At 43.7% G+C, this 19407-nt stretch overlaps 1 protein-coding gene across 2 annotated transcripts in view; it reads right to left on the bottom strand.

The window, feature by feature from the left end:
• tigara (TP53 induced glycolysis regulatory phosphatase a) overlaps positions 1 to 19064 on the bottom strand; it is a 42352-nt gene extending 23288 nt beyond the window's left edge. The window contains exons 1-3 of one of the 2 annotated variants that reach the window (XM_070897426.1): positions 18977 to 19064; positions 14970 to 15007; positions 12294 to 12415 (exon numbers count right to left, since the gene is read on the bottom strand). In XM_070897426.1, the coding sequence (XP_070753527.1) occupies positions 12294 to 12415; positions 14970 to 15007; positions 18977 to 19005 (189 nt within the window). In that variant the 5' untranslated portion in view covers positions 19006 to 19064. Of the gene's footprint in view, positions 1 to 12293; positions 12416 to 14969; positions 15008 to 15294; positions 15422 to 18976 lie in introns of those variants that run through there. The other variant, XM_070897425.1, reaches the window with a different exon arrangement.
• Positions 19065 to 19407: the final 343 nt, after the last annotated feature.

Here is a 19407-nt window from a genome sequence, read left to right on the forward strand (position 1 = left end):
ATTCGCCCTTCGAGTCTGCACCGCTGGGCCTCGCTGGCATTTATTGCCCATACCTAGTTGTCATAAGAACATAAGAAATAGGAGCCGGAGTAGGCTATGTGGCTCCTCGAGCCTGCTCTGTCATTCAATAAGATCATGGCTGATCTTCTACCTCAACACCACTTTCCTGCACTGTCCCCATAATCCTTCATATCCAAAAATATATCGATCTCTGTCTTGAATGTATTCAACAGCGGAGCCTCCACAGCCCTCTGGAGTAGAGAATTCCAAAGATTTACCACCCTCTGAGCGAAGAAATTTCGCCTCACCTCAGTCCTAAATGGCCGTCTCTTGCTTCTAGACAGGGGAAACATCTTCTCTGATCTAAAGTGTCAAGCCCTGTAAGAATTTTGTATGTTTCAATGAGATCATCTCTCATTCTTCTAAATTCCAGAGACTATAGGCCCAGTCTATTCAATCCCTCCTCATAGGGCACTCCCGTCGCCCCCCCACCACCCCATCCCAGGAATCAGTCTGGTGAACCTTTGTTGCACTCCCTCTATGGCAAGTATATCCTTCCTTAGGTAAGGAGAACAAAACTATACACAATACTCCATGTGTGGTCTCACCAGGGCCCTATACAATTGCAGCAAGACGTCTTTACTCTTGTACTCAAATCCTCTTGTAATAAAGATCAATATACCATTTGTTTTCTTAATTGCTTGCTGTACCTGCATGTTAACTTAGTGATTTGTGTACAAGGTCACCCAGGTCCCTCTGAACACCAACATTTCCTAATCTCTCACCATTTAAAAATACTCTGCTTTTCTATTTTTCCTACCAAAGTGGATAACTTCACATTTCTCAACATTATATTCCATTTGCAATGTTCTTGCCCACTCACTTAGCCTGTCTATATCCCCTTGAAGTCTCTTTGCAGCCTCCTCACAACTTACATTCCCACCTAGCTTTTGTATCATCAGAAAACTTAGATATATTACATTTGGTCCCCATCCAAATCACTGATATAGATTGTGAATAGCTGAGGCCCAAGCACTGATCCTTGCGGTACCCCACTAGTTAGTCTGCCAACCGAAAATTACCCGTTTATTCCTACGCTCTGTTTTCCGTCTATTAACCAATCCTCAATCCATGCTAATATATTGCCCCCAATCCCATGAGCCCTAATTTTGTTTAATAACCTCTTGTGTGGCACCTTACTGAATGCCTTCTGAAAATCCAAATACACCACATCCCCTGGTTCCCCCTCTGCTCGTTACATCAAAAACCTCAACAGATTTGTCAAACACTATTTCTCTTTCATAAATCTGTGTTGACTCTGTCCAATCCTATTATTATTTTCTAAGTGGCCTGTTACCACATCTTTAATAGAAAATTCTAGCATTTTCCCTACTACTGATGTCAGGCTCACTGGTCTGTAGTTCCCCGTTTTCTCTCTCCCTCGTTTCTTAAATAATGGGGTTACATTTACTACCTTCCAATCCGTGGAAACCATTCTAGAATCTATGGAATTTTGGAAGATGACAACCAATGCATCCACTTTGGGCTAGATTTTCAGTTTTTGGCGAAAACGGTAGTTTTATGGCAAAATTAATGTTTTCACTGCGCTACCATTTTTAGGTCGAACTTTCAGCCTGCATTGGTAAAGGAGGTGTTGCACAACGATTCGCGGCGCAAACTGCGAGTTTCGGCAACTTTAGTCCGGGACCAGGACCGCTGTGAGAAAGGCCTTGGGAGGGGGAAAAACAAAAACCCCAAAAAATTCCAAAAAACATTCCAAAAACACTCAAAAAAACATTTACACGACCATTATGTATCGAATCGCTGACAAAAAAATTTAAAAATAAAAACTTTAACTTACCTTTTTTGCAGGTTTTCATACTGCTGCTGGCAAGGCTGCACCGACAGGTTTGACCGGTTGCTTCTGGGCGCGGCGTACGGGTCGGGAGAGTGCCGAAAGTACAACGCAAATGCAATCTGCATCGTTGCACGTCGGCGCACCCCTCCCCAGCGCTACTTGGAAGCGCCGCCGCAACAGGTACCGGAGGATCCCGCCGACCGGGTTTTCGCCGCGGAGGGTCAAATCGCAGCGAAAACCCGGTTGCAAATCTGGCCCTATCTCTATAACCACCTCTTTCAAAACCCTGGGATGTAGGTCACCAGGTCCTGGGGATTTATTGGCTTTCAGTCCCATTAATTTCTCCAGTACTATTTTTTTTAACGGATACTAATTTCTTTCAGTTCCTCATTCTCGCTAGACCCTTGGTTCTCCACTATTTCCGGGAGGTTTTTTGCATCTTCTTCTGTGAGGACAGACACAAAGTATTTGTTTAATTTCTCTGCCATTTCCTTATTCCCCATTATAATTTCTCCTGTCTCAGCCTGTAAGGGACCCACATTTACTTTTTGCCAAACTTTTCCTTTTTACATACCTATAGAAGCTTTTACAGTCTGTTTTTATGTCTCTCGCTAGTTTACTCTATATTCTATTTTCCTTTTCTTTATCAATTTTTTGGTCCTCTTTTGCTGAATTCTAAAATCCTCCCAATCCTCAGGCTTACTGCTCTTTTTGGCAACATAAGCCCCTTCGTTTGATCTAATCCTATCTTTAACTTCCCTTGTTAACAACGGTTGGACCACTTTTCCTGTGGGTTTTTTGTGCCTTACAAGGAATGTAAATTATGTAATAATTCTTTAAATGCTAGCCATTGCTTGTCTACCATCATACCTTTTAATGCAGTTTCCCAATCTACCTTAGCCAATTCGCCCCTCATACTTACATAGCTTGCTTTGTTTAAATTGAAGACCCTACTTTTGGATTTAACAAAATCACTTGCAAACTTAATATAAAATTCTATCACATTATGGTCACTCTTCCCTAAGGGCCCTTTACTACAAAGTTATTAATTAACCCTTTCTCATTACACAATACTAGATTTTAAATCGCCTGTTCCCATGTTGCTTCCTCAACATACGGATCTAGGAAAGTAACTTGTATGCATTCCATAAATTTGTCCTCCACATTATTACTGCAAATTTGGTTTGCCCAGTCCATATATAGATTAAAGTTCCCTATGATTGCCGTATTGCCCTTGTTACATGCACCTCTAATTTCCTGATTTATACTGTGCCCTACATTATCACCACTGTTTGGGGGTCTATAAACAACTCCCACCAATGTTTTCTGCCCCTTGCCGTTTCTTAACTCCACCCAAACTGATTCAACTTCTTGATTTTCGGAGCGAAGATCCTTTCTCTCCACTGTCTTTATCCCATCCTTTATTATCAGGGCTACCCCTCCTCCATTTCCATTTTGCCTATCTCTTCTAAAAGTTAAGTATCCTGGAATATTTAGTTCCCAACCTTGGTCACTTTGCAATCACATCTCCGTAATGGTTATTAGATCAAACCTATTCATTTCTATCTGTGTTATTAATTCATCTATTTTGTTGCGAATGCTTCGCGCATTCAGATATAGTGCCTTTAGCTTTGACTTTTTTCTATTCTTCCCTGATGTCACCTTAGTCACTAAAGCCCTATTACTTTTGTTACCCCCCCTCCATTAGTTTAAAGCCCTGTCTACTGCCCTATTTATTCGATTTGCCAGGACACTGGTTCCAGCTCGGTTTAAATGGAGCCCATCCCCCTTTCCCCAGTGCCCCATGAAGCAAAAGCCCTTCTTTCCACATCACTCTTTGAGCTATGCATTTAACCTTCTAATCTGCTTATCTCTATATTAATTGGCACATGGCTCAGGTAACAATCCAGGGATTATTACCTTCAAGGTTCTGCTTTTTAATTTGGACCCCAACTCCTCAAACTCTCTCAGCAGAACCTCATTCCGTACTCTACCTATGTTGTTTGTACCTATGTGGACCACAACACCTGAATCCTCCCCTTCCCACTCCAAGTTCTTCTCCAGCCACGAGGAGATGTCTTTAACTCTGGCAGGCAACATGACCTTCGGAACTCCTGGTCGCGGCTGCAGAGAACAGTATCTATCCCTTTGACAATACTGTCCCCTATCACAACTAAATTCTCTTTCACTCCCCCCACTTGAATGACCTCCTGCACCATGGTCAGCTTGCTCATCCATCCTGCAGGCTTTTCTCTCATCCACACAGGCAACAAGAACCTCAACCTGTTAGATAAGGACAAATACAGAAGCTCCTCCAGCACTGCACCTGGGGTCCCCTTATCTGCCCGAGTTGTAGTCACATCCTCCTGTCCCTGACCACTAACCAGACCTGTACCACTACCTAACCTAAGGGGTGTGACTGCCTCTGGATTAAAGTGTCCAGGTAACTCTCCCCCTCCCTGATGCCTCGCAATATCTGCACTTCAGACTTCAGCTCAACAACTCTGAGCTGAAGTTCCTCAAGATGCAGGCACTTACTGCAAACATGGTTGTCTGGGATCGCAATGCTCTCCACAAACTCCCACATGCTGCAGTTGCGGCACACTACCTATACTGACATCCCGATATGACTTTGTTCTATTTAATTAAAAAGTTAATTACATTTGTATTTAAGAAACATAGTTTACAATCTATATTAATGACTTGGATGAAGGGACCGAATGTAATGTAGCTAAGTTGCTGATGATACAAAGATGGGTGGGAAAGCAAATTGTGAGGACACAAAAAATCTGCAAAGGGATATAACAGGCAAAGTGAGTGGGCAAATATTTGGCAGATGAGTATAATGTGGGAAAATGTGAGGTTATCCACTTTGGCAGAAAAAAATAGAAAAGCAAATTATAATTTAAATGAAGGAAAATTGCAAAGTGCTGCAGTACAGAGGGACCTGGGGGTTCTTGTGCATGAAACACAAAAAGTTAGTGTGCAGGTAGAGCAAGTAATCAGGAAGGCAAATGGAATGTTGGCTTTATTGCAAGGGGGATGGAGTATAAAAGCAGAGAAGTCCTGCTACAACTGTACAGGATATTGGTGAGGTCACATTGAAGTACTGCGTAGTTTTGGTCTCCGTATTTAAGGAAGGATATACTTGTATTGGAAACTGTTAAGAGAAGGTTCACTAGGTTGATTCCAGAGATGAAGGGGTTGACTTACGAGGATAGGTTGAGTAGGTTGGGTCAATACACATTGGAGTTCAGAAGAATGAGAGGTGATCTTATTGAAACATATAAGATAATGAAGGGGTTCTATAAGGTGTATGCAGAGAGGATATTTCCACACAAAGGGAAAACTAAAACTAGGGGACATAGGGCCCAAGTTTCCACAAGAAAAAAAACGGGTGCCCCTCCGAGCTGGGCGCCCGTTTTTCGCGCCTAAAACAGCGCCTAAAAAAATCCTCGGTATTCTCCACCTACTTACAGGTCCTGTGGCACTCGGCGCAGCCAGCACGAGCTGTGGGGGGGGGCGGAGCCAGGTCCCAGCGCTGAAAACAGTGCCGGGACCTCTGCACATGCGCGCTACAGTCGGCACGCAAGTGCAGTAGCTCCAGGCGCCGAACTGTGTGGGAGGGGCCCGAAGCACGCAGCCCCTAGCCCTGGCTGAATGGCCTCACTGGGGCTGCGTGAATGAGGCTCCTCCCACGGCCAGCTCCTGCTCCCCGCCCCCGACAAGACCCGACACCCGCTCCTCGCCGACCAGACCAGACACCCGCTCCCACCCAACCCCCCCGACCCGACACCCGCTCCCCCCTCCCCGACCCGACACCCGCTCCTGTTCCCCGACCCCCCCCCTTCCCCCCCCCTCCCCCTCTCCCCTCTCCCTCCCTCCCCCTCTCCCTCCTCCCCTGTCCCTCTCTCTCTCTCTCTCTCTCTCTCTCTCCCTCTCTCCCTCTCTCCCCCTCCCTCCCTCTCTCCCCCTCCCTCCCTCTCTCCCCCTCCCTCCCTCTCTCCCCCTCCCTCCCTCTCTCCCCCTCCCTCCCTCTCTCCCCCTCTCCCTCTCTCTCAGCGGCACGAACGGCTGCAGAATTCTCCCTGGCTAAAGCACTTTCACACAGGTAGGAAGATGGTTTATTTAATCTTTTCTTGGCTTATAAATGTTTATTCAGGTTGGATTTATTTGTATAATATTTGTAGAAATATAAATAAGGATTTATTGTCGAATTTAATGAGTTCCCTTCCCCCCCCTCCCCCCCCCCCACCTCGTTCTGGGCGCCTAATTTGTAACCTGCGCCTGATTTTTTAATGTGTAGAACAGGTTTTTTCAGTTCTACAAAAATCTTCACTGGCTCCATTCTACTTTAGTTTGGAGTACGTTTTCACTGTGGAAACTTTCAAATCAGGCGTCAGTGGCCGGACACGCCCCCTTTTGAAGAAAAAATTCTGTTCTAAACTAGAACTGTTCTACCTGACTAGAACTGCAGAAAAAAAAATGTGAAGAATTGCGATTTCTAAAATAGTCCGTTCTCCACCAGTTGCTCCTAAAAATCAGGCGCGAATCATGTGGAAACTTGGGCCCATAGTCTTAGAATAAGGGGCCGCCCATTTAAAACTGAGATGAGGAGGAATTTCTTCTCTCAGAGGATTGTAAATCTGTGGAATTGTGTGCCCCAGAGAGCTGTGGAGGCTGGGTCATTGAATATATTTAAGGCTGAGATAGACAGATTTTTGAGCGATGAGTGAGTAAAGGGTTATGGGGAGCGGCCAGGGAAGTGGAGCCGAGTCCATGATCAGATCAGCCATGATCTTATTGAATGGTGGAGCAGGCGCGAGCGGCCAAATGGCCTACTCCTGCTACTATTTCTTATGTTCTTATGTTCTTAACAGTTTTAGTTTCTTGACTACTTACTGGATCTAGATTAAAAACATAGAAACATAGAAAATAGGTGCAGGAGTAGGCCATTCGGCCCTTCAAGCCTGCGCCACCATTCAATAAGATCATGGCTGATCATTCACTTCAGTACCCCTTTCCTGCTTTCTCTCCATACCCCTTGATCCCTTTAGCCGTAAGGGCCACAGCTAACTCCTTCTTGAATATATCCAATGAACTGGCATCAACAACTCTCTGCGGTAGGGAATTCCACAGGTTAACAACTCTCTGAGTGAAGAAGTTTCTCCTTATCTCAGTCCTAAATGGCTTACACCTTATCCCTAGGCTGTGTCCCCTGGTTCTGAACTTCCCCAACATCAGGAACATTCTTCCTGCATCTAACCTGTCCAGTCCCGTCAGAATTTTATACGTTTCTATGAGATCCCCTGTCAACCTTCTAAACTCCAGTGAATAAAGGCCCAGTCGATCCAGTCTCTCCTCATATGTCAGTCCAGACATCCCGAGAATCAGTCTGGTGAACGTTCGCTGCACTCCCTCAATAGCAAGAATATCCTTCCTCAGATTAGGAGACCAAAACTGAACACATTATTCCAGGTGAGGCCTCAGCTGCAGTAAGACCTCCCTGCTCCTATACTCAAAACCGCTAGCTATGAAGGCCAACATATCATTTGCCTTCTTCACCGCCTGCTGTACCTGCATGCCAACTTTCAATGACTGATGTACCATGACACCCAGGTCTCGTTGCACCTCCCCTTTTCTTAATCTGCCGCCATTCAGATAATATTCTGCCTTCGTGTCATTGCCCCCAAACTGGATAACCTCACATTTATCCACATTATACTGCATCTGCCATGCATTTGCCCACTCACCTAACCTGTCCAAGTCACCCTGCAGCCTCTTAGCATCCTCCTCACAGCTCACACCGCCACCCAGTTTAGTGTCATCTACAAACTTGGAGATATTACACTCAATTCCTTCATCTAAATCATGAATGCGGCACCCCACTAGTCACTGCTTGCCATTCTGAAAAGGACCCGTTTATCCCGACTCTCTGCTTCCTGTCTGCCAACCAGTTCTCTACCCACGTCAGTACATTACCCCCAATACCATGTGCTTTAATTTTGCACACCAATCTCTTGTGTGGGACTTTGTCAAAAGCCTTTTGAAAGTCCAAATACACTACATCCACTGGTTCTCCCTTGTCCACTCTACTAGTTACATCCTCAAAAAATTCCAGAAGATTTGTCAAGCATGATTTCCCTTTCATAAATCCATGTTGACTGGGACCGATCCTGTCACTGCTTTCCAAATGCGTTGTTATTTCATCTTTAATAATTGATTCCATCATTTTCCCCACTACTGATGTCAGGCTAACCGGTCTATAATTACCCGTTTTCTCTCTCCCTCCTTTTTTAAAAAGTGATTTTATATTAGCTGGTCCATAGGAACTGATCCAGAGTCAATAGACTGTTGGAAAATGATCACCAATGCATCCACTATTCCTAGGGCCACTTCCTTAAGTACTCGGGGATGCAGACTATCAGGCCCCGGGGATTTATCGGCCTTCAATCCCATCAATTTCCCCAACACAATTTCCCGCCTAATAAGGATATCATTCCGTTCCTTCTTCTCACTAAACCCTCGGTCCCCTAGTACTTCCGGAAGGTTATTTGTGTCTTCCTTCGTGAAGTTATGGGCAATGAAATTAAATATCTAACTCTAATACAAAGTGCTACAAGTTGTGTAGGCAAAAGCATCAATTCCTTCTCCCTCTTCTCTGAATTCCCAAATAAAACACTCTGTTTAATTGCACTCCATTTAATATCGCTCTGTGCAGACCACCTAGTTGTCCTTGTGGTAAAAGTATTCCTACAATGCTGTTAGATAAGGAGTTCCAGGAATTTGATCCAGCAATGATGATACATGTCAAAGTCAGGATGCTGTGTGACTTGGAGGGGAATTTGGAGGTGATGGTGTCCCCATGCCCTTGGTGGAGGTCGCGAGTCTAGGAGGTGCTGGCTAAGAAGCCTTAGTACATATTCCAGCCAGGGTACACCAATAGTGGAACAAGTGGCTGTTTAAGCTGGTGGATGGGGTGTTGATCAGCAGACTGCTTTGTCCTGGATGGTGTTGAGTTTCTTGAGTATTGTTCCAGCTGCACCCATCCAAGCAAATTGAGAGTATTCCCTCAAACTCCTTACTTGTGCCTTGGAGAAGCTTTGGAGGGTCAGAAGGTGAGCCACTCATCTCAGAAATCAAGCCTCTAACCTGCATTAGTAGCCATGGCATTTATATGGCTGGTCCAGTTATGTTTCTGGTCAATGGTGACCCCAGGTTGTTGATGTGGGGGATTCGGTGATGATAATGCCATTGAATGTCATGGGGAGGTGGTTAAGCTCTCGCTTGTTGGAGATAGTCATTTCCTGGCACTTTTATAGCACAAAAGTTACTTGCCACTTATCAGCCCAAGCCTGGATGTTGGCCAGGCCTGACTGCAAGTGGACATGGACTGCTTCATTATCTGAAGAGTTGTGAATGGAATTGAACACTGCAATGATGAGCAAACAGCCCTACTTCTGACCTTATGATGGAGGAAAGATCATTGACAAGCAGCTGAAGATAGTTGGGCCTAGGACACTGCCCTAAGGAACTCCTGCAGCAATGTCCTAGGGCTGAGATGATTTGGATTTTCAATAGACCAACCGGATCACCACTTAGCAATTTTTATTGGGGTGCACGGTCTTCCTTAAGTGGCTGCATGGCCCAAATTTTCATACATGCGCAGTTTCTCCTATTTAAAAGCCAGCGAGTGGCCTGTGCTTGACCTCCAGACTGCTGCTTGGCCACGCAGCATAACGAGAACGTTGGTACTTGCAAGAGGGCAATTTGGAGGAGGCAGATAACTTCAAAAATGACAGCCGAGAGCATTTTGACACAGGTTACAAAAAACTTGGCTGATGCAAGACCCCGGTACATGATCAGGTTTATGTACGGACCATGTGCACAAATAAGCAAGGAGAGCTGATTAGCCTGTTTTGCCATTGTCCCATGTCATACTACATTGATGGTTGGCGTTTGAGATAGTGTATAAATATACAGCGAGACCAGACAACTGGGAAGGCACCAGGCAGCCACCAGGTTACGGCCCCTACCCAGAGGACAACCAGGTAATATAATTCTTTGTTCTCTGTTAATTACGGCTTATATACTTGTATGCATTAATCCTTGCTCTTGCTCAAAATAAAAGGATCAATTACTATAACCTATTGGTGTTGGGTCCGGACGTATCTTATTACACCTACCCCTCGTCAATGCTGACACGCTCCTTCCTCCCCCACCCCAAAGTGCTGTTCACAGTTTCTCCCTGGTTCTCCCCAAAGCACCACTCTTAACTTCTGCCCTTTTCCCCCTCCCATTCATTTCCACTTTTCCTCTATCATCATCAATTTTCCCCTTTGCCTTGTAACAAAGTAACCACACTTTAAAATAATTGTTTGTAAAGAACTTTGGGATGTCCCGAGGATAGGCAAGTCTCTATATAAATGCAGGTTCCTTCTTTCTTTCTTGCCTTTCCCCACTTCACTGCCATCCACTCCCCTCTCTTCCACTGTCATCCATTCTGCCACCTTTTATTGACATCAACTTTCCCTCCATCCATTTACTACTGTGCCACGCATTCTGCCCTCTCTCTTTACCAACTATTTCCTTGCCATACATTCTGCCCCCGTCCCCTCACATTTATCCCCCCTGTGCATTCCACCTCCCCCTCCCCTTCCTAACCGGCATTTCCACAGCGTGTTTCTATTGAATCTGGTGGTTATGTGCCAGACAGGTCCTGCTCCTTCTTTCAGTGCACTCCTAGTGCTAATGGCCCAAATTGCCATTTGTGCATACTGTATGTGGGAACACCCAGTCTCGCGAGAGTTCTCACCTATAACGTAGTCAGGCGGCAGCAATCAGAACACGAGCACTGGAAACGTACTGACAGGAGGAGCAGGGCTTTCCCAATGCATAAAACACAGGATGAAGGAGGAACAGCCAGTGTGAGATGCCAGATAGGGCAGGGCAGGATAGAAGGGACCCAGTTGCAATGATTGTCAATGTTTGGGCCCCTAGAACGTTGGCAGTCAGTGAAAAACACTGATGATCAGCTATTTAGGTTGTAGGCTCACAACCATTTTTATGAACTGGGTGTGGGCCCTATTTGTGATGTGGGCACATACCTTTTTGAGGATAAGTTAAGACTGCGCAAGCTTATTTCATACAATGCCCTTACAGCTAGCACAGAACATACTTTTATCCCATTTGTGACTCAATTCAAATTAAGTACCAAACGTGAAAGGATCAGGTGAGGGCCAACAGCATCATTTAGCTCGCTGAACCAAACTTTCTTAACTACATTCTTAACAAAATGAACTAGTATTTGCACCAAAAAAAAGTCAAGGTTCAACATTAAAAAAAAGTTGAGGGATTAGAAGATTGCTGGGCGGGACAAAGTCACTTTGCCTCACAAGTAATTGGAGATCTACACCAGCATCTGAAACAAGTAAAGGCGGATTCAAATTCTCAAGTTCTGGAAAAGGTTCCACATCAGATGCTGATGGACCTGCTGTGCATTTACAGCAGTTTTACTTTTATCGTTTCAACATTCAATAATTATTATTTTCCTGAAACAGTTATTGAAATGCATATGAAAACATAATGCGGGGAAAATTGCGGTCGGAGGCTTCCTTCGTACGAACGCCTCCAACCCGAAAAAAATCTACGAAAGTACCTGGTGATCCCGGAGGAACATAGAATCGGAGGCCTAGATGCACTGCGCATGGGGAGATGACTTCGTGGTACGTACGTACGTACAAGCTGGAGTCACGTGGATCTGGACCACCAATCACTATGCAGTATTCTCATTGATAAAAATGGAAGCTCGGTTTGTACGGGCTCCCATTACTATCAATGAAAAAAACCCCATAAACACCGAAACACAGCATAATAAATAAATAAATAAAACAAACAAACACCTCACATATTTAAAATTAATTGAAATTAAATGTAATTAAATGTTTTTAAAAATATATATTTTGGGGAATTTTTGTGTGTGTAATTTAATAGTGTTAAAAATAAACTTACCTTAATGGACAGGGTTTTAAAATATAAAAATTAGTGTCTAAATTTAATTTTTATATGTTTTAAAAGTGTTATGTGGGTAAAGATAAGCTATGCGCCTGCTTTTATCAGGCGTAAAAGTTTGAAGGACATTCGCTAGGCATGAGTTGGGCAATTATCCCAATCTCTCCCGGGGATGCGGAGGATCGGTCTAGAGAAATCTTGGCAGATCGGAAAAGCTGGTTTTCGGCACATGTGCAGTGCGTCCTGAAAACTGGCTTTTGCGAGGCCTCACCAGCTCCGTGCGCACTTCGTACGGACCCAGAATTTTCGGCCCATTACATTTTAGTCCAATTTAGATGCACAGTACTGGTTATATAAAACTAAACAACTTCTAGAAACTGATTCATCACAGAGTAAAAACCAGCAGAATGAAAATTAAACGCACCTGTTTAGCACGCTGTAGGTCACTTGAGAACACATGAGTGAATTTGATTTTGCTGAGAAACTGTCCTGCAGCCGTAGCCTGCTCAAAGCCAAACTCGGACAGCGGTTCATCCACTCCCTGCCCTGATAAGGAATACATAGGTACTATAACAACATGTTTTTCTATGCTTAGTGTTATTTAAGATACACAACTGTAAAAATATTCTAAATTAAAATAGAACAATAAAGTAAGAGAGTCTGGTTAGGCCTGCAGCACAGCCTTTCTGCTCTACATGCACTGATTGGTATCCATTTGCAGTGAGACAAGATGGGTTAGCATCCTCCTATAAAATCCAACAAAGGAGTTTGAGAAATCTTAACCTGCAAGCATAATTTGTGTTGGAGGCAGAACTAGTGGGAGTTCTCATGGATGATGCCATCCACCTCTTCTGATGTAGTCCACCGAGGGAGCATGTAAGAAGTATCTGCCCCCACATTGTGAAATTTTGGGATTAATAAAAAAAAGGGGCAAAAACCTCATAGAACCAGATCTCATACCAAATTCAAGTCCATCTGACTTGCACTGTTCAATGTTCAGACCCAGAAATGTCAGATTCTCGGAACTTAAGGACCTTTCACTAACTGTACTTCTAATGAGGCTCTATGAGTTACTTACCTAATCGCTAATGTCCCTCAAGATTAAAGTTACTTAAAAAAATTTGGTACCATTAGCATCTCATTTAAATATAAAGTTAACATTCTATTCACCTTATCTTCCAACTACAATGAAGCATTTGCTATTTACCAACCCAGAATTTACTGGATCTATGGTCCAGTGAAACATACTGTGTCAGATCCTGCAGAAGAAAATGGCAGTGGTAAAACAGAAGGGCCGATGGATAGTATTTAATGTGCCCATTTCAAAGAGTAAGAAATGCTTCCTCTCCATTATAGGAGAACAATCACACCGCTAGAATAAATGAAAAGTGTCACTGGTTCCCAAACATCTACAAAATTTACATTTGAAGCAGTTACAAATCAAAAACAGACTACCTGGGGCTGGAACGCATCCTTTCCACAGGTGCAACAATGTAACAGTATTCCTTGTAGTGAATGATAAAAACGCAATATGGGTATTACAAGTTGGATTTTTCATAACACATGATTCAAATTATTTAGAACACTCTGTTCCTTCAGTAAAATTAACTTTTCATCCTGCTCCACAAATTTCTCCTCTCCTGAAAGTTCTGGGATACAGCCCACACACTGTTGGGAACCCTCCTGTACTTCTTCCAGAATGCATACTGTGGAGTCACAGTCAAAACCCTATACTTGTCTTCACTCCATAACCACGAATGTCAGCTTGTTCAGTTGCTAGCACTTTTATCTCTGGTTCAGGTTATGTGTTTGAGCCTACATCAAGGTTTGAACTCATAATGTAGGTTGATATTTCAGTGATGTACTGAGGCTTTGCTGCACTGCCAGAACTGTCATTCTTCAGATGAGATGTTAAACCAAGGTCTAGTCTTCCTATTGCGGTGGTTCAGATGGATGTTAAAATCCCTTGGCACTATTCAAAGACCAAAGAGTTCTCCCACCATCCTTGCCAACATTCCTCCCTTAAACAACACCATCAAAACATTTTTAACTGCTTATTCATCTCAGTACTGTTTGAGAGTTATTGCTGATGCAGATTGGCTGCTCGGTAGTCCCACCGAATAATTATTACACTTTAAAGTTATTCATTATGTGAAGCTTGTAGAAATGTTTTGATGGGAAAAGGGGTTCCATAAGTCATGTATTATTGCACATCTATGTTCCTCCACAGTGGTCATGATGCTCACCCTCGCTTCAAAATGAGAAGCTTTTAAATTATAGCCCCATCATAGTTTTAAAATATAATCTAGGCTGACAGTTCAGGCGGTGCTGAGGGGATAGTGCATTGTTGGAGGTGTAAAAACAGATGAACTGATGATTTGCTGTTTGTTTGTGGCTCCTTGTGTGAAAATGGTGCTGAGTCTGTCTTCATAACAACAATGAAGAACTTTGGGATGTCCTGAGGATGTGAACATTGCTATATAAATGCAAGTTATTTATTTCTTTGTGATCAAGAACCTGAGCCAGTATTTCCTTCATTTACACCTGGAGACACCAAAGCAAATCCCAGTACCCACGCTGCCACCAGAGTAAGCTGCAGATAAGTGATAAACCTGGAGCCCTCCTGGGCTGTATGGCTCAGTACCTTACCACAAAGTACATTTACTATTAAGCTATCTGTGAAGCCTACATTAACACTTTTAAACTAAAAACTAATAAAGGTGGTACAGTTACAGAGCAGAATGGGATGGCAAAGTGGTACAGACTGGTTGGCAATGGGTTTACACCATGCAATGATAGGAAGCTGAAAAACCAGGGAGAAAGGAAAACAAATCAAGAGGCTCAAACTAAGAGGTTCAGCCACTCCACACCTTTGCACACATCTTAACATGCTATTTTTGATGGAGTTTGGCAGAGTCCTGGAAGCAGGTCATCCTTCTATGAGTGTTGTTTCGGAACCCGCAAATGAATAAGGGGAGGCAATACTTCGAAAGCGGAGTCTCCACAGCAAAAAAGCAGTAAGGTAGAATTCTCAGTTAATCATAATTAGAAATCTAAGCTGGAGATAAAACATGACATTAGTTTTGAATATTAAACTTACCTTGAAGAAGTTTTGCTTTATTGTATTTTGTTTCGCCACTAAAAAATATAATGTTTAAAGAAGCACTATGTTAAATAGTAAAATAATCCCAATTTCATACTTCACAGTACAAGATTCACATATCTACAGGATAATCATACATTGATTATTTCTTTCTATAAACAAATGAATCACACTATTAGTGCAGAGCCATCAACACATGAGAATTGAAGAATTAAAACCCCAAAACAAATTTGTTGTACACATACTTCAGACAAATACATGACAAATTCAGATACTAGTAAAGGTAAAATATCTAAGGAAATATAAGCAAGAGCAAAATTACCCGAGTGGCACTAAAGTAATGTTCAATGCTCCAGAGAGAGTCATCGTCACAACACTCAGCATGACAATGTTTCAAGACCTAGCACAAGAAGACCAAAAACAACAAACTGAGGAAAATACAAGACGCATGATCAGGGCCCAATTTCTCCAATCATGGAGTTGTTTTTTAAAAGTTCATTCACGAGAGGTGGGCATCAATGGCAAGGCCAGCATTAATTGCACATCCCTAATTGCCCTCGAGAAGGTGGTGGTGTGCCACCTTCTTCAACCACTGCAGTCCTTGTGGTGATGGTACTCCCACAGTGCTGTGTTAGGGAGGGAGTTTCAGGATTTTGACCCAGGGACGTTGAAGGAACGGCGATATATTTCCAAGTCAGGATGGTGTGTGATTTGGAGGGGAACTTGTAGATGATGGGGTTCCTATGCACCTGCTGCCCTTGTCCTTCTAACTGGTAGAGGTTGTGGGTTTGGGAGGGGCCGATAATACCACTAATTAAGGCACAAAAATCATCAACCAGGGGACATAGATTTAAAGTAATTGGTGGGAGGTTTAGAGGAGATATGAGGGGAAATATCTTCACCCAGAGGATAGTGGGGGTGTGGAACTCACTGCCTGAATGGGTGGTAGAGGCAGAAACCCTCACCACATTTAAAAAATACTTGGAAGTGCACTTAAAGTGCCATAACCTACAGGGTTACGGACCAAGAGCTGGAAAGTGGGATTAGGCTGGATAGCTCTTGGTCGGCCGGCGTGGTCACGGTGGGCTGAAATGGCCTCCTTCCGTGCTGTAAATTTCTATGATTCTATGATTAGCAACCATCAATGCAACTGGGATTTAGTCCAAGCCCTTCAATGGATGATAATTTAACACCCCGTGCTGTTCAGGTTAGTAGCAACAACAAAAAACAGCAGGGCAGGGGCCATTAGGTATCTATTCAGTAGCTTATCAAAATAGTTATGATGGTAGCTTCTGTGAAGAATGCAAGAACAGAAGTGATAGCGCTGCTACACATACCAGAAAACTGTGTTTTACTGACCTTACTGTAACCGTACATGTAGATGAAGTGCTGACTCACCAGCAGCAAATGGGTGAATAATGCAATTACTAAGCTTTTGTATGTGCCAGGTGGGGCGAGAAGGGGGCAGTATCAATGCTGTGTCAGAAACCATAGAAGCAGCAAGGAGTCACTGAGTAAAGACACCAAGGTAAGTGATGGAATGGAAACTATACTCTGAACTGTACAGCTCTGTATTTTGATCAGCCAATAAGGTTAGAAGAGTTTTGTTGCTATACCTAGAATTGACAATAATGGGTTGCCTGAAGGGTAAAGAGTGAATTGTCACCTTAAAGACAACATATAAAGAAATGGATTCAGCATTTATGGATGAATGAGCCAATCGCTATGGAAACTGCTGCTTGGGCGAACTGAACACTTGCTGCAGACAAGCGAAGGCAATGTAACGATAAAATTGGTAATGGAGTGCACATCTTTTCATTGTAAGATAATTAAGCCTTGTAGCTCTCATGTTACTAAATCTATGCAAAGTTTGTTATAATACGCCACCATTTTGTTTGCTGCAGGCCAAGGTGCACACAATTCAAGAGTGAAGGCAGGAAACGGCAGTGGTCACCTCTTCATGAAATGTCTGGGATGAATGAATGGTTGATTTTATTGGGCCTGTAATACAGTGCAGTTGGGATTCCAGAGGTGGGGAGTCTGCAACTACTAATATGTGTTTCTGTAAAAATGGTGACTGTTAAGAGGATGGTAGATTTTGCTCAGCCTTCAATAGAATGAAAGCCACCCCTTCTAAATCAATTACATCCTTATCACGAGTACAATACCCATGTATCTACAGCTTATCAAGGGTGAGAGAAACACCCATAAGCAGCATCATAGACCACAGAAGGTGAATGGAGAATGACCGTTCACATTAAATGCACTGTACCTTAAACAGTTGGATTCCTTTCTCTCCGTCTCCCCCAGTCACTAACCCCGATTGGTGGCAAACCATCAACTCCAGCAAGTGACTGTACCTTTTCTATAAGCTGCAGGGCAGCATCAGCACTGCAAGGACAAGCAGAAGGAACAGTCATCATGGCCCACCATTTTTCAACAGTGACAATGCTGCAGTTCAGCTGAAGAATGTTGGAATGATCTGCTGACACTGCTGGCTGCCACGCAGGAATGTCTCATCTACATCCTCAAATCCCTCTTTGTCCTGCTCATCAGTCTCCTGCATGCTGATGTCTCCATTGATTGTGATATTATGGAGCATACAGCACATCATCACTAGTTTGGACAATTTCTTTGGGGTGTACTGGAAGGCCCTCCAAGTCACCCAGGCAACAGAATCATAGCTTCAAAACACTGCTCAGTGAGCACCCAGGTTTTGGCATGGACCTCATTGTTTTGTTACTCAGACTTGTTGGTTGTCATGGCAATTACTGTCATCAGCCAAGGTCAAAGAGGATAGTCAGATTCCCCAGGAGCCATCCATCCAGCTTACCTCCCTGGAACAGATCTTGAATGTTGGACTGTCATAGTACGCAAGAATCATTGCAACATTGATATATGGACATCATCAATTTTAAGTGCCTCACAAAATTTGCATAGAGAGAAGTGCAACATCCAGATGTAATACAGTGTGAAGGGCAAAACATACTAGATGCTATATGTATATATTACAAATATATTAGGGCTTAAAAACTGGTTCATTGCAAAATTTAGCAATAGATGAGTGACAATGGAAATGTAACTGGTTTGATGACAAACAACTCAATGTATCATCATGCCAACATCTGCTTATTGTACTGTGCTCCTACATGCACCTTATGTCAGCTTTGGGGTGAAAAAGATGATGGAAAAAAATCTTCATTCACATTCACTAATCCATTAAAAGTAGCAAGTCCCCCATATGATCATGCAGAAACTATATTTTTAAATTTCAGTTATATTGAAACACCAGTGGCCTTCATTAATCCACTGCCTCAAGGTGGTGGAAGCAAATTTAATAGGAAATTTTAAAACAGAATTGTATTTATATACACATAAAAAGGGGAAAAACTGCGGGGCTTGGGGGGACTAATTGGGCAGCTCTTTCAAAGAGCGATATACTTCTGTGCTGCAAGCGTCTATGATTTTGTTTCAGAACACTTGATACCTCCAAAAACCCAACAAAAAACGTTGGTATGCCATTAATGACCCTATAATTTGAGAAAAGTCCGAAAGGTGTACTTTAATCACTCGGCTACATTTGGGGAGCTGGCCCAATCTGTAGCCCTAGTGGGTTGCAGGTTATGGACCTCAAGAGCCAATAATGAAATTTCAATCCAAGCTTCGTTGACTCTGCAACGCTCTCAAGTTTCTGGTGCTAACAGAGGCCTTCGCGCTGCGAGTTAGGATTTACCCAGCACAATGGGTTAAGAATCGTCCTTTCCAAAACCTCCAGAGCCACCGAATTCAAACAGGCCTGGTCAGCGAGTAAGAACGATCAGCACGAGCAGAATGGGTTCCGCAGCCGCAGATCGAGTTAAAGGACGCGCAGCAGGCGTGCGATCAGCGACACTGCTCACAGGTTAGCCTGGGGCCGCGGGTCAATGGTTCAGCTGTTCACGAGCTTCGCCGGTAACCTAGGGGTGAAAGGTCAGACTGCCCTAACCCGCTCACTCGGTACTTACTGACGGACCAAGGTGATCGCGAACTTCATGCTGCTAACGGGCCGTGTCCCGTTTCGCCCACAACAACGTCACCCGATACCAAACCACCCTCCCATAGGCTGACGCGTCCTCCTGTGATCATCCGCGTAGTAACCAATCGGAGCAGGAGGCTCCCGGGCAGCGCGTGGTTCAAACAGCTGAGTGTTCCATTCAATGCAGCCTGTTCCCGCCATGGGTCATTCATACTCACACTGTTCCATTCAGTGCAACCTGTAGGAAAAAGTGAGGAGGCTGGCTGCTGGGTCTTAGCAAGGGTCTCGGAATTGATGTGGCCCTCTGCCTCCTTGTGCTGGATTATGAACTGGCCCTGCCACTGTAGTGGCTGCTTGGTCCTGCCTGCTTTTGGGTTGACCAATTCCCACTTAAATGGAGTGGATGGAGTAGCCTATAGT

This window comes from Pristiophorus japonicus, chromosome 13, assembly GCF_044704955.1.
Source record: "Pristiophorus japonicus isolate sPriJap1 chromosome 13, sPriJap1.hap1, whole genome shotgun sequence".
Taxonomy (NCBI): Eukaryota; Metazoa; Chordata; class Chondrichthyes; family Pristiophoridae; genus Pristiophorus; species Pristiophorus japonicus.